We start from the raw sequence: 13042 nt of genomic DNA, 5'->3' as shown, positions 1-13042 counted from the left end.
TTAATTGTTTGCAATAGAAAGATTTAGACTTGCTGATCATCTCTGTATAGTATCAGCTTTCATTTCCAGTAGGTCACTAGCTTGAACTCAGATCCATGGATAAAATTTTCAGAAAAGCACACAAGCCATTTAGGAGCATAAGTCAATGGGACATAGCCTCTTAAGTCTCTTGGGCACTTTTGAAAGTTAGACCCAAGGTCACTAGTGGTCAAATGTTGTTCATTCCTGGTTATACTTTGTTGGCCTACCTGAAATAAGTAGTTTGTTATCTCAGTCTAGTTCCCATGTTGACGGGTCACAGCAATCACCACAACCACAATCCACATTAACTCAGAGAGGTCAATAATTGAATGGCATGGAAAGTGAACTACAATGTACTGGGACATGATCCCTCCAAAGCTGGAGGAGGCACACAGTCAGGGAGCAGTGTGAGGAGTTTGCACGGTCTTTGTGTGTGCTATGGTTAAAGAGGAAAACATCAGCTCCTGGTACTGGCTATCTTGCCTCTTACTCTATAATTTGTTTTAATTACAGATATCACTTTTCTTTTTAAAAGCACACGCTCAGCTAACTTTACAGATAATGCAGAATGAAACTTAAGACTGAGAGAGATGAAGCAGCTCCAGCAATACCCTAGCTGAGTTATTCTGAGTACTGTGGATTTTGTTACTATAACAATACCTGTATAAAAGTGAATTATCTCTCAGGTCCCCCAAACCTTACAAATACAGCTGCTTTTCTAGTCATTTGCATATTAGGCATTTTCCAGTGCAATAAACAGAACCCTACATTTGGTCTTTGAAGTTGCAACTTTGTTATGTATAGTAGGTATTCTTGTGGAGCAGGTGTGTTCACTAAGGGGGCACAGAAGACCATCTGGGCAGGAAAGGATTCTACACACCTAGGTGGAATTTTATTACTTTTAAGATGCATATGCTTGTAAAAAAAAGAACATTGAAAATTATCTAGACTATCCTGCCTCTTTAAGAACCAAAACCAGTAGCTCTTGCCTCAGCTAAAATTGAAGTGGAGCATAGGGCTTGCTTCAGCCAAGTCAAAGCATGAATCAGTGCAGGCCAGGAAAACTCACCTAGCTCCGTTCCAGACATGCTTCTGCCCCACCTTGCAGTCCACATCTCCCCTCTAGTGTGATTGGAGCATTAATTGTCTACAGCTGGTCCAGTCCTGCTACCTAAGCAAATCCCCTCTTTCATTACAGACCTTCTTCTGAAGGAAAGTGCTAACCCCTTCCCTGCCAACCCCATCAAAGAGTTTATGTCTGTCTGAAGCATCTGTCATTAGCCCCTTGTCTGAGACAAGATACCGGTGATATTTACCATTACTCAGGTCTGGGTTCCAGTTTATATTGTTCCTGTTAGAGCTGCAAAATTTAGATGTGAATACAAACTGTTCTAAATTCTGTTGAGTCTTCTGAGATAGGTTTTGATTTGGCTTATTATAAGGATAGGGACCAGTTGTGAAGTTACATTAGTAAGCATGAAATTGCAAGGGCTTCCAATCCTCATGCTTCAGGGCATAAGTTGATCACCAGATGGAATCAGGATGGAATTTTTTTTCCTCTCTCTCTCTCTCTCTCTCTCACACACACACACACACGAATGGACAGTATTATATCATTAGCTGCATTATGTTCACATTACATCTTCTGAAGCATCTGTCACTGGAGTGTGTTATTCACAACACCTGTCACTGTTGTTTTCTGTCTCCCAAATGTATTTATATGGTACCTGTCACCATCATTTCTAGTTCTGGGATCACAATTCCTATGTTCTTGCTAGAGATAGGCCACACAATTTAGATCCGGACCCAGATTGAATCCAGTCAAAAACAGGAGTGGCAGGGAATTTGAATGTGAGGCGTTAGTTAGGATCCATCTCTAGTTCTTGACTGCACATGCCTCTGTACTCTTTCACTACGCTTAGAAATAGTATCAGAACGTCTATTTCAATTCAAGGGGTCACACAGAAAGGAATAAAAATTACAGAGGTGGTTTTCTTGAAAGTTGAGTGCTAACTGCTAACATGACCCATACATTATACCCAGTACCTGTGAAATAATACTGAAAACAAACAAACAAAAAGGCTTTGCTGTGAACTAAAGCAACCATAAAGTGGCTGAGTATTCTTTGGCTGTGCCTCCACCAAAGTAATAGTGAATTCAGACAAAGAGGCAATGGTCTTTTTAGATTAATAGGAAAAACACTATAACTTTCCCTCTCTCAAGCAATGACTACCTTTCATTAGCTAAAGAAAAATTGTCTTGAAATGGCCAAATGTGCAGTGACTCTCTGAAGAATGGCTTCATTTTTTAGAGTTATACAATTCAAAATCAGGCTTTTATTTTTATTCTGACAAATGATGAGTCTCAGATACACTCTATGAGTTAGGAAACCAGCAGATATTTCTGTGGACGATGTAACAGTACCAACTGGGAGATTCACCGGTTCTAAGGGACCATTGTGATCACCTAGTTTGACCTCCTCTACAATATAGGCCACAGAACTTCCAAAATCATTCCCAGAGCAGATCTTTTAGACCAGGGATCGGCAACCTTTGGCACGCGGCTCGCCAGGGTAAGCTCTCTGGCGGGTCAGGCTGGTTTGTTTACCTGCCGCGTCCACTGGTTCAGCCGATCACGGCTCCAGGCCAATAGGGGCTGCAGGAAGCAGCATGGGCCAAGGGATGTGCTGGCTGTTGCTTCCTGCCGCCCCCATTGGCCTGGAGCAGTGAACCACGGCCAGTGGGAGTGGCGATCAGCCAAACCTGTGGACGCGGAAGGTAAACAAACCAGCCCAGCCCACCAGGGTGCTTACCCTGGTGGTCCGCATGCAAAAGGTTGCTGATCACTGTTTTAGATAAACATTCAATCTTGATTTAAAAATCACCAGTGATGTAGAATCCACCATGACCATACGTAAATTGTTCCAATAGGTTAGATAAATGTCTATTAGGGATGGTCTAGACAGTATTTGGTCCTGCCATGAGGGCAGGAGACTGGACTCGATGACCTCTCGAGGTCCCTTCCAGTCCTAGAATCTATGAGTCTATAGTTATTACCCTCTTTTTACTACACTTTTGGGCTAGATGAGAGTTGCATCTATGTATCTTAGGTATTTACATGGCTCCCATTACCACAGTAAGTGAGTGCCTTTAATGTATTTATCCTCAAAACATTCCTGTGTTTTGAGGATAAATACATTTTACAGATGGAAGCTGAGGCAAACAGAAAATAAGTTTCTTGCCTAAGGTCACGCAGGAAGTCTACATCAGAATAAAGAACTGAACTTACATTCCCCAAGTCCAAGGCTAGCACGTTACCCACTGGACCACCATTCTTCTCTCGATTAGGAAACACAATGGTAGCCAAGGTACATTTACCAGCCATTCCAGCTTTATGTATGTTATGAATGCAGGAGGACTTCCTTGTAGATGAACTAGCAATAAGACTGGTTAATGGGAAGAGGCTGCAGGGAATGTGTGACTTTTTATAGTTCTTTATTATTAATTATTATTCTTTATAGTACAGTAATGCCCAGACACCTCAACTAGGATCAAAGCCCCAGTGAGCGGGACACTGTACAAACGTAGTGTAAGACAGATTGTAAGCTGTTTGGGAAGGGGACTAATTAAAAATCCACAAGTGGTTATAACAAACGAACATAGAGAGCAGGGAACAGCAGATCACAATTACGGTTACATGGATTAGCCATGTGCCAACTAGTTGGCTGAGTCAAATATGTATGAATAAAGCCACCAGCCTTTATAAACACTGCCAAACCTCTCACTGACAGCAAAATAACAGCATTCCCAGAGAAAATACAGTTAAAGAGAAAATAGAAGTTTTTGACATTAAGATTTTACTAGTACCTTGTGGTTAAAATAAAAAAGTGTCTGAAAATCAGAACAGCTTGGAGACAAATGCCAATTTTAGTTGTGCCACTAAAATGTAGCTGCTACAGAATAGAACATAGCAGCCATTTGGCCCAAGCAAGATTTAAGAGAGTGGAGAAGTGAAGTATAATTTCTTGATTTGAAATATTAGTCTGAAGTTTAATCAGTAGTACTCCAGCTGTCAATGGGCCAATATTAACTGCGAGTTAGAGGGAGAACTCTGATGATCAGCTCTAGGAAATATCCCTTCTCCTGGCTACTATGTAGTTACAGGTCTCAACGGTAATCTTTGCGACATTAAATGCCAGACAGCCAACACAACAATAAACTAAACTGAAAAGGCCAGTGTGAGAACTTGCTGAACATTACCAGCAATTTCTTGTCAAATAGAGAAGAAGAAAATAGCAGCTTCTCCCAGTTGTGAGAAGCAAATGGAACCAGCTGCTACAAAATGAATATAAGCAAAGCTGAAAGTCTGTGGCTGAATTTAGAACTCCTCAGTCCAAGTCCTGTGCTTAATCAACAGACTATGCACCTGCTCTTCTACTGAATGTACAAGGCAGAACAGGCATGTGCAGAGAGAATGCCCTTCTGAGTCCCTGAATTTCCAAGGTATACCCACACGGTGTGCAGTTACTGCATGAGAAATTTTATGTGCCACTCATGAATTAATGCATCAGTTACTCTACTAGCAAATAATGTTTGCTAGCATTGCTCACACCTCAACATGTGGAATGCTTTATGGGAGATCGTTGATCATGCTCCCCACTAATATGGCCTGCTTTAAAGGGGAATCTTTAATGGCAATAACAATTCAAGCAATTCAATGATATTCACCAACACTAAGGTGAAGAAGGGGGTTGTTCCACCAATGACCTTCAGCAGTATCAACCACAGAACGAGGGATCACTTCATAGCAATCTGGGGCAGTAGCTGCCTGTTTTACAAGAGAACCCCTCCATACCCAGATAGTCTCAAGCAGCATTCAGAAGCTAACCTGAATTGATCTTCACAACGGAGCTTAGGCGGCGCTTACAGACAAAGTGGCAGGGATCTGTGAGTGAATAATCTGTTGCGGCTCAGGTTCAGACAGCCATCTTGACACGACACCCAAATCCTATGCTGAAGATGACCTTCTAGACAGGGCTGCAGTCTGCAGGAATCTGACTTTCACAGCTCTGGCTGCAGCAAGCCCCCAGAAAAAGGTAATAGAGACAACTGACTTCCTTACCGGGTTATTCTATGCAGCTACAAGAATCTGCTGCTAGAAGGAATCCATAAGGAATCCCTTTGGACTGAAAATTCAAATCAGTAGGTAGCTGGTAAAAAGTTAATTCCTGAAAATCGAAACATACTGATTTCACCAATAGCCAGCAGAGGGCACAGAAGGATTGCAGTTAAAAGTCAGCTATGCTTTCACAGTTAAGAGTGACACTTTCCTATTAAGTGTGGAAAAGACTGGTCTGAAATAGTCAGTACCTGGAGGTAACTGGGATTGGGTGGGGGAGGTGTCTACAACAGAAGTGGGCGTGAAGTGGTGTTTGAAATATGAACCCAGATTGAAATTTTGCCATTGTCCCCCATATCATTCCAAAACCCTGGATCGATAACACCCCTCCCTCCCAAGAACTGGATGATTAGAAATCAAGAGCTGGATTTTGCATTTTAGGCCTGTGTATGCTCTAAAGTCCAAACCATTCTACAGCAACGACAACCAGGCATCCTCCCTTCCCACCCAGCCAGCACCTCAAACTGATGGAAGCTGGTAGAGAACATCATTACATCAAACTTGGGCATGCCTGGCTCCAGGCTGACTTCTTCCCGAAATGCTGATATTGTAGGATCAGCAATTTGACAATACTAGATGCTGTGAGGTCACTCCTGGGAGCTGTGTGCTCTTTTCGGGAGAGATCATGTGGATTGCAGGGAGATGTTAGATTTCTTGGAATGGTAGAAATGAAGATGGCAGCTTTGGCCAGTTTGCAGGTTGGGTTTTTAAATTGTCTGAGCTCCAGAGGAACCTGATGTTCGCCTTACCAGTTGATTCTAATATTTAGCCATAAGCTGAAAATCAGGATGCAGATTTTACTCTGGCGCTGTGGTAGATCAACTTGTTAAGGTTATAACTAACTTTCCATTTGCAACCTGATTTTACCTCCTACTATTCTTTAAATTCCACAAATCCTTTCTGGCTGAATGGTTTGATGTGTCCCAAGAAGAGAGGAGAATTTTGAATAGGGTCTGAGAGCAAATGGACAGGGCAAGTTTAAAGTTAACAAAAAGTCTGAAAAATAAGTAGTTTTTTACCCTCTGAAAATTATTAATTATTATTATTTATATTAGGGTAGTGTCTAGAGACCCTCATCAACATTAGGATCCCATTGTTTTAGGCACTGTACATGCACATAACAGCAGACAGTCCCTGCCCTGACAAGCTTACAGTCCATGACAGCCAAAAGAGGAAACAGAGGCAGAGAGAGATGACTTGCCCACAGTCACACAGCAGGTCAGCATTAGAGCTAGTAATAGACGCCAGTCCAGTGCCCTGTGCACTAGACTACACTGCTTTTAGCTTTCTTGGGAATGTCTGATCTCACAAAGAGCCACGTCTGGAAACTCCACATCTGTTTTATTCATTTGTCCTCAATGCGGACCAGGGCCTTCGTATATTTTATGGAAGGTTGTTTTGCAGATATTGACTATGACTATTCAACTTCCGAGAAGTTTTCAGGATCCCTGGCAGATTTTAAACCTCACAGGATTTATCACTTAGTCTTCACTGCGGCTGGATTCTCATCTTCCCCATCTGAACCACCCACCCTAGCATCACCTGCCCCCAATGCATGCCAAGTACTTCACCTGAAATCCAGCCCCTTCTTTGAGCAATGGAACTGCAGCCTAGAGAGGCAAGGGGATCTGCTCACAGGTGTCCAGGGGCTGATGGATTTGTCCCTGTATCAGCAAGAGCACAGAGGTCTCTACTAGTGTAATATTCCAGTTTAAGCATGTTGAGTTTGGGATTAAATATTTCCAACTGCCACTCCCTGATAGCACAATCAGGCAAATCCCCCAGATACATAAGAATATTTTGTATAGGAATTCCAGATGGGCTCTCTGCTCCCTTCACACCAGTACCAAATACAGAGGTAAAATAACCCCTCTGCTCCTATTCAAGATTCCCCTGTTTATGCAACCCAAGATCGCATTAGCTGTTTTGGCCATAGCTTTACATTGGGAGATCAAGTTCAGATGATTATCCACCATAAAACCCAAATCTTGTACAGAGTCACTGCTTCCTGGGATTCTCTATCCTGTAAGTATGGCCTATATGCTTTGTTCCTATACATATGCGTTTACATGTAGATGCATTAAAACACAGTGTTTGCATGTACCCAGTTTTCCAAGTGATCCAGATTGTTCTGAATCAGTGACCTGTCATTTTCATTATTTACCATTCCCCCAATTTTTGTGTCATCTGCAAACTTTATCAGTGATCTAATGCTTCCTTCCAGGTCACTGATAAAATGTTAACTAGAGTAGGGTCAAGAACCAATCCCTGTGGGACTCCATTGGAAACACACCCGCTCAATGATAATTCTCACATTTACAATTATATTTTGAGACCTATCAGTTAGCCAGCTTTTAATCCATGTAATGTGTGCCGTGTTAATTTTATATATTTTTTTAAATTTTTTAATTATAATGTCATGCAATACCAAGTCAAATCTTTGAATGAGTTAAATGTGTGTGTGTCGGAGGGAACTAAAGATGCTTTTTGGAAATAACTGTAAAGTTTCTCTCTATGCTGGGGCTGTTTTTGCCACAGCTATCCTTCCACAGGCACACTGATATGTGTGAAGTGGCCAAATAGTTCTAAAACAAGTAGCTCAGAGATACCATCAGCCTACTGACTCCTTTTTTGTCTGTTTTAAAAGATGTGTCCACTGCCTTCATCCATATATGATACAAAGGTCTAATTGAATTGGAAGATCAGATAAACTATATCAAAACCAGTTTTGTCTGCAGACCTTCTACCCAGGAGAGAGTATTGTATAGTGTCTTATTGCAACAGTGTTACAGTGAAGATTGATCATACCTTTCCATTGTTGAGTTCCCCAAAGGAGACAATTGTACAGAGGCTCATCTGGATCTGATGGCACACTTTACTATACTTAAAGTGACTTGCTTTGTCTGGCCTCTCCATGGAAATTTGTTCTACTGGTAAACTTATTTCATGTTCTTTGATAGGAGAATCCTCCAGTTCTAAAGCTTGCTTATTATCTGTTGCATGTTTTAAAAGAGTAACTGCAAAGAGGCCTTGAGTACCAGTCAGAACACTCTCTGGGTCCTGAGTATCCAATTTACTCTTAGAAAGATCTTGAGAATGTGATTGAGTCTTGTCCAGGTCCTGAATATCCACTGGAGTACTCCTAGTGTCCTCAACATAGTTTTGAGTGCTACTTAGTTCCTGAATACCCAGTTTAGTCTTAGCCTCGTCTTTCAAATGTAACTCAATATTTCCAAGTTCCCAAGCATCCGCCACCAGAGAGCTGCCCTGGTCCCGAGCATCTGCCACCGGAGAGCTGCCCTGGTCCCGAGCATCCGCCGCCAGAGAGCTGCCCGGGTCCCGAGCATCTAATTCAGTCACAGGCATGTCTGGAAACTGTGATAGAGCCTTAAATGAGCCTTGTGTGCTTAATGGAGCATAATGGTCATCTGGAAGTTCTTTCAGTGGGGAGATGGATGGACTTGGCCCAAGGTCAGAAAGTTCGTTAAAACTATCATTCTCATTGTTCAGAGCAGAGCTGCTGATCTCTTGAGACAACTCTGCTTCAACACTTCGCTGAGGCAGCACTTTTCCTGTTGAACTCTCAGAACTATGATTATCCCAAATCCCAGAATCTGGAGACCGCAATGACATTCCCATTGAAGAGAAAGCTCTGGCATTTTCATTCTCAATAACCAAAGACTCTTTGTGGGAGGAGGCTTCCTGCCTTTGACTTCTGAAATTGGACTGAGGTCGCTCTCCCTGCGGAAACGTCCGGGAAGAGCCTCGCCACTTCCTAGCTGCCTCAGCCACACTGTTAAAGAACCGAAGAACACCACCAAAGTGACTGACTTTCATTTCACTGTTTGATTTTTTAGGCTGGCTAAGATTCTCCTCACATCTCATATCAAAGTTAAAATAAGAAGCAGAATTATCAGTTATATCTTCTAAGTTCTGGAAATTTGTTTCAACACTTCGACTGAGCAACTTTGAATTATCTTTGCTAGACAATGAAATTCCCTTCAGGTAGCTCCAGACATCAGAGTTCTTTCCTCTCCTGTTCTCCTCAGGAAGCGTGGGACACCTCCTTTGATTGTCCCTTTGTGTAATCACAGAACTCTCAGAGTTTTCAAAATTCAAAAGCTTGCTCTTTCTAACTGACATTTTATGGCAGTTACTATCATTATCTTCACTGTGTATTCTGACACTAATATCCCTGAGCCATTTATTTTCATTGGCATCAATTTCTGGAATGCTGACATTTAACTCTACGTCTTCAAAGGAAGAATCCAAATCATCGATGTACCCTGCATACGAATGACGGAAAGGCCTCTGACTGTCAGCTAGTTTCTTAATCCTGTAGACTGCCCTTTGGTCACTGTCCTCCTGGTCCTCCTCAGGGATGCAAGAAACTTTGGCTTTGGAGGGTCTCAAATCCACATTTTTAGACATGCTGGAGGTTCTTAGCTTTTTAAAGGACCTCACCCTCTCCATGAAGGACATCTTGCGTTTTTCTTCTAAGGTCTCTGAGGTCTCTCCTAGCAGGATCATGGACTGGGGTCTTTTGTTATTCATGGAGGGACCTTTCCTTCGGCTAACAAAATTCCAAATCCGGTTGCCCTTGGCTTTCTTCTTATACCTGGCTGCCTCTTCCCTTGCATTTTGGTTGATGCCTCTGGAGTTGCAGTGCTGAAGGTCACAAATCTTTAGTGTCTCAGTGCTCCCATCCTCTGGATTGGCTTGAAAAATCTTGTTCATGTATCCATTTGGCACCAGCCCAGTGTGAGTGTGCTGGCAATCTTCTAAAATTTCCATAGTTCCAGTTGGCAAGTTGACATAGAATGTCACAGCTCCATGGTCTTCAGAGTATTTTCTTCATGTGGCTTAAGGAAAGAGAATAAAAAAATGCAATTAGCAACACAAAGGGATTTTAAGGTTACATTTCTCAAAACACCAAGGGCCAAATCCTGGCCCTGCTGACATCAGTGAAGGTTTCATCATTGATTTCAATGAAGCTGAATTTCTGCCCCACGCATGTGTAAAATTTAAAGTTGCTTAAACATTGATTCAGTTGTGATGAATTAGTGACTATAAATAAACTTCCGCACATCAGTAAAGGGTACAAAAATACATACATTTTATGATAAAATCTCCTCTTGTCCAGTGGCCCAACACGGGTGCTGAACACATAAGAATTTGTGTGCAGAGGGAGGGGAGAGGATTTCAGAAAAATCTCCTTATAAATGCAACTTACATCTTCACCAGACCAATCCATCATGAAGTAGCAACGTATTTACCCTTGAGCGGTTCCAATCCTCTCCTGGCAGCCATTCCAAGAGGCTCCACAGTGCTCCCTTCCCTGGAGCTCAGATAATTGATGGTTCTTCCATGCCAATTCTAAAGAGACAGTCTTTAGATCTCAACCCTGTAACTGTGTCAGCAGCATGGGGACCCCAGTGCAGGACAGGGAGTTCCAAATGGAAGCTCTGCAGTCACCACTGTGATGTATCTGAGGCCATGTCTACATCTAAAATTTTGCAGCGCTGGTTGTTACAGCTGTATTAGTACAGCTGTATAGGGCCAGCGCTGCAGAGTGGCCACACTTACAGCAACCAGCGCTGCAAGTGGTGTTAGATGTGGCCACACTGCAGCGCTGTTGGGCGGCTTCAAGGGGGGTTCCGGGAACGAGAGAGCAAACCGGGAAAGGAGACCAGCTTCGCCGCGGTTTGCTCTCGCGTTCCCCGAACCACACTGCAAACCGCAGGGAAGGAGACCTGCTTGCTCGGGGTTCCGGGAACGAGAGAGCAAACCGGGAAAGGAGACCAGCTTGATTACCAGAGGCTTCCTCCTTCCACGGAGGTCAAGAAAAGCGCTGGTAACTGTCTACATTGGATTACCAGCGCTGGATCACCAGCGCTGGATCCTCTACACCCGAGACAAAACGGGAGTACGGCCAGCGCTGCAAACAGGGAGTTGCAGCGCTGGTGATGCCCTGCAGATGTGTACACCATCAAAGTTGCAGCGCTGTAACTCCCTCACCAGCGCTGCAACTTTCTGATGTAGACAAGCCCATAATGTGTACAGGTTCCACTGCTGTGAGCTCCAACGTACGATATTTGTGATTAGGAATAAAACCACAAAAGCAAGGTGCAGTGAGAGGTGCCAGCAGCTCATTTTTCTTTGTGAGGATATATTTGAACTCCCAGTCATATGCATAGCTAAGCAGAGCCTAACCCTTCTCTGCCACAGTTGGGTCCTCTGCCCAGTACAGCCATGCGTGGCAGAGCAGGATTCCTCTCTATGGGCTTGTCTACATCTGAAAGTTGCAGCGCTGGTGAGGGAGTTACAGCGCTGCAACTTAGGAGGTGTACACATCTGCAGGGCACCACCAGCGCTGCAACTCCCTGTTTGCAGCGCTGGCCGTACTCCCGTTTTGTCTCGGGTGTAGAGGATCCAGCGCTGGTGATCCAGCGCTGGTAATCAAGTATAGACACTTACCAGCGCTTTTCTTGACCTCCGTGGAATAAGCAGGTATCCCAGCATCACCGAGGAAGCCTCTGGTAATCAAACTGGTCTCCTTCCCCAGCTTGCTCTCGCGTTCCCCGAACCCCGAGCAAGCAGGTCTCCTTCCCTGCGGTTTGCAGGGTGGTTCGGGGAACGCGAGAGCAAACCGCGGCGAAGCTGGTCTCCTTTCCCGGTTTGCTCTCTCGTTCCCGGAACCCCGAGCAAGCAGGTCTCCTTCCCTGCGGTTTGCAGGGTGGTTCGGGGAACGCGAGAGCAAACCGCGGCGAAGCTGGTCTCCTTTCCCGGTTTGCTCTCGCGTTCCCCGAACCCCCCTTGAAGCCGCCCAACAGCGCTGCAGTGTGGCCACATCTAACACCACTTGCAGCGCTGGTTGCTGTAAGTGTGGCCACTCTGCAGCGCTGGCCCTATACAGCTGTACTAATACAGCTGTAACAACCAGCGCTGCAAAATTTTAGATGTAGACATGGCCTATGACATTGATCCTGCAGATCCTTGCCCAGGGCACAAGGCTGTTACACTTCAGTGCAGTTGCAAGCAGAGCCTGCATGTGGATATCAGTAAAGTTAAGCACTGAACAGAAGGAAGGCCTCCGAGCATTCTTATTCTCAACAGCTTAAGGGAAAGATAGTGACAGGATGTAAGCAAAAAAAGGGTGGGTCTGAGAAGACTTAATAATAAACAAATTCATGTGGCCTTCCTCCTGCTTCTAGGATGGAGGAATAGCGGACTGCACAGAAGCATTCTCTGTAACAAAGGATCGGGGCTCCCTCCCTATCCAGCTAATCACCTCTTAGTTTGCATTTCTATATGCAACCAGCACTGTGCCCCCCCGCCCCGCACCTGCACTGTGCAGTTGGTAATTACATTAATTATTATTAATAATCATGTTTATTACAGTAGTGCCTGAGGCCCAACCAAGTTTGGCCCCATTGTGCTAGGTGTTGTACAAACATCAGGTATTAGACAAGTCCCTGACCCACAGGGCTTACGATCTGAACTGACTTCATTTCAACCATTCCCACCAAATCTAAATTAATTGGGTGACACCTCTCATAGAGACAGACGAACCTACAATGGTGGTAGAAACACCAGGGAATTCAGACGTTTATTGAAACTAGTTTGTGACCCTCGAGTCAGCACCCCTTTAACACTGCATTTATTTTTATATGAATTAAAGGCATCTTGTTTTAGTTAGCATCAAGCCATCTGGGCCAGCATAAATGGTTTTGACTCTGGTGATAATCATGGAAATGGACAGAGGTGAAAGACAGTTACAGATAATAATGAGTTACCTCCAGTGTAACATAAAATGCCAAAAACTCAAAGCAAACATCCTGCT

The 13042-nt window shown here is 43.8% G+C and overlaps 1 protein-coding gene across 2 annotated transcripts in view; it reads right to left on the bottom strand.

Moving 5' to 3' along the window:
* The window catches only part of ARHGEF9 (Cdc42 guanine nucleotide exchange factor 9), a 326751-nt gene that overhangs the window by 272553 nt on the left and 41156 nt on the right, over window positions 1-13042 (bottom strand). For both annotated transcript variants that reach the window (XM_030576347.1, XM_030576348.1), the window contains exon 2: window positions 8008-10061. In XM_030576347.1, the coding sequence (XP_030432207.1) occupies window positions 8008-9993 (1986 nt within the window). In that variant the 5' untranslated portion in view covers window positions 9994-10061. The remainder of the gene's footprint in view (window positions 1-8007; window positions 10062-13042) is intronic.

The sequence above is a fragment of the Gopherus evgoodei genome, chromosome 9 (assembly GCF_007399415.2).
Source record: "Gopherus evgoodei ecotype Sinaloan lineage chromosome 9, rGopEvg1_v1.p, whole genome shotgun sequence".
In the NCBI taxonomy this organism is placed as follows: Eukaryota; Metazoa; Chordata; order Testudines; family Testudinidae; genus Gopherus; species Gopherus evgoodei.
The sequence above is the reverse complement of the archived record's forward strand: the minus strand, read 5'-3'. Positions and strand labels throughout refer to the sequence as shown.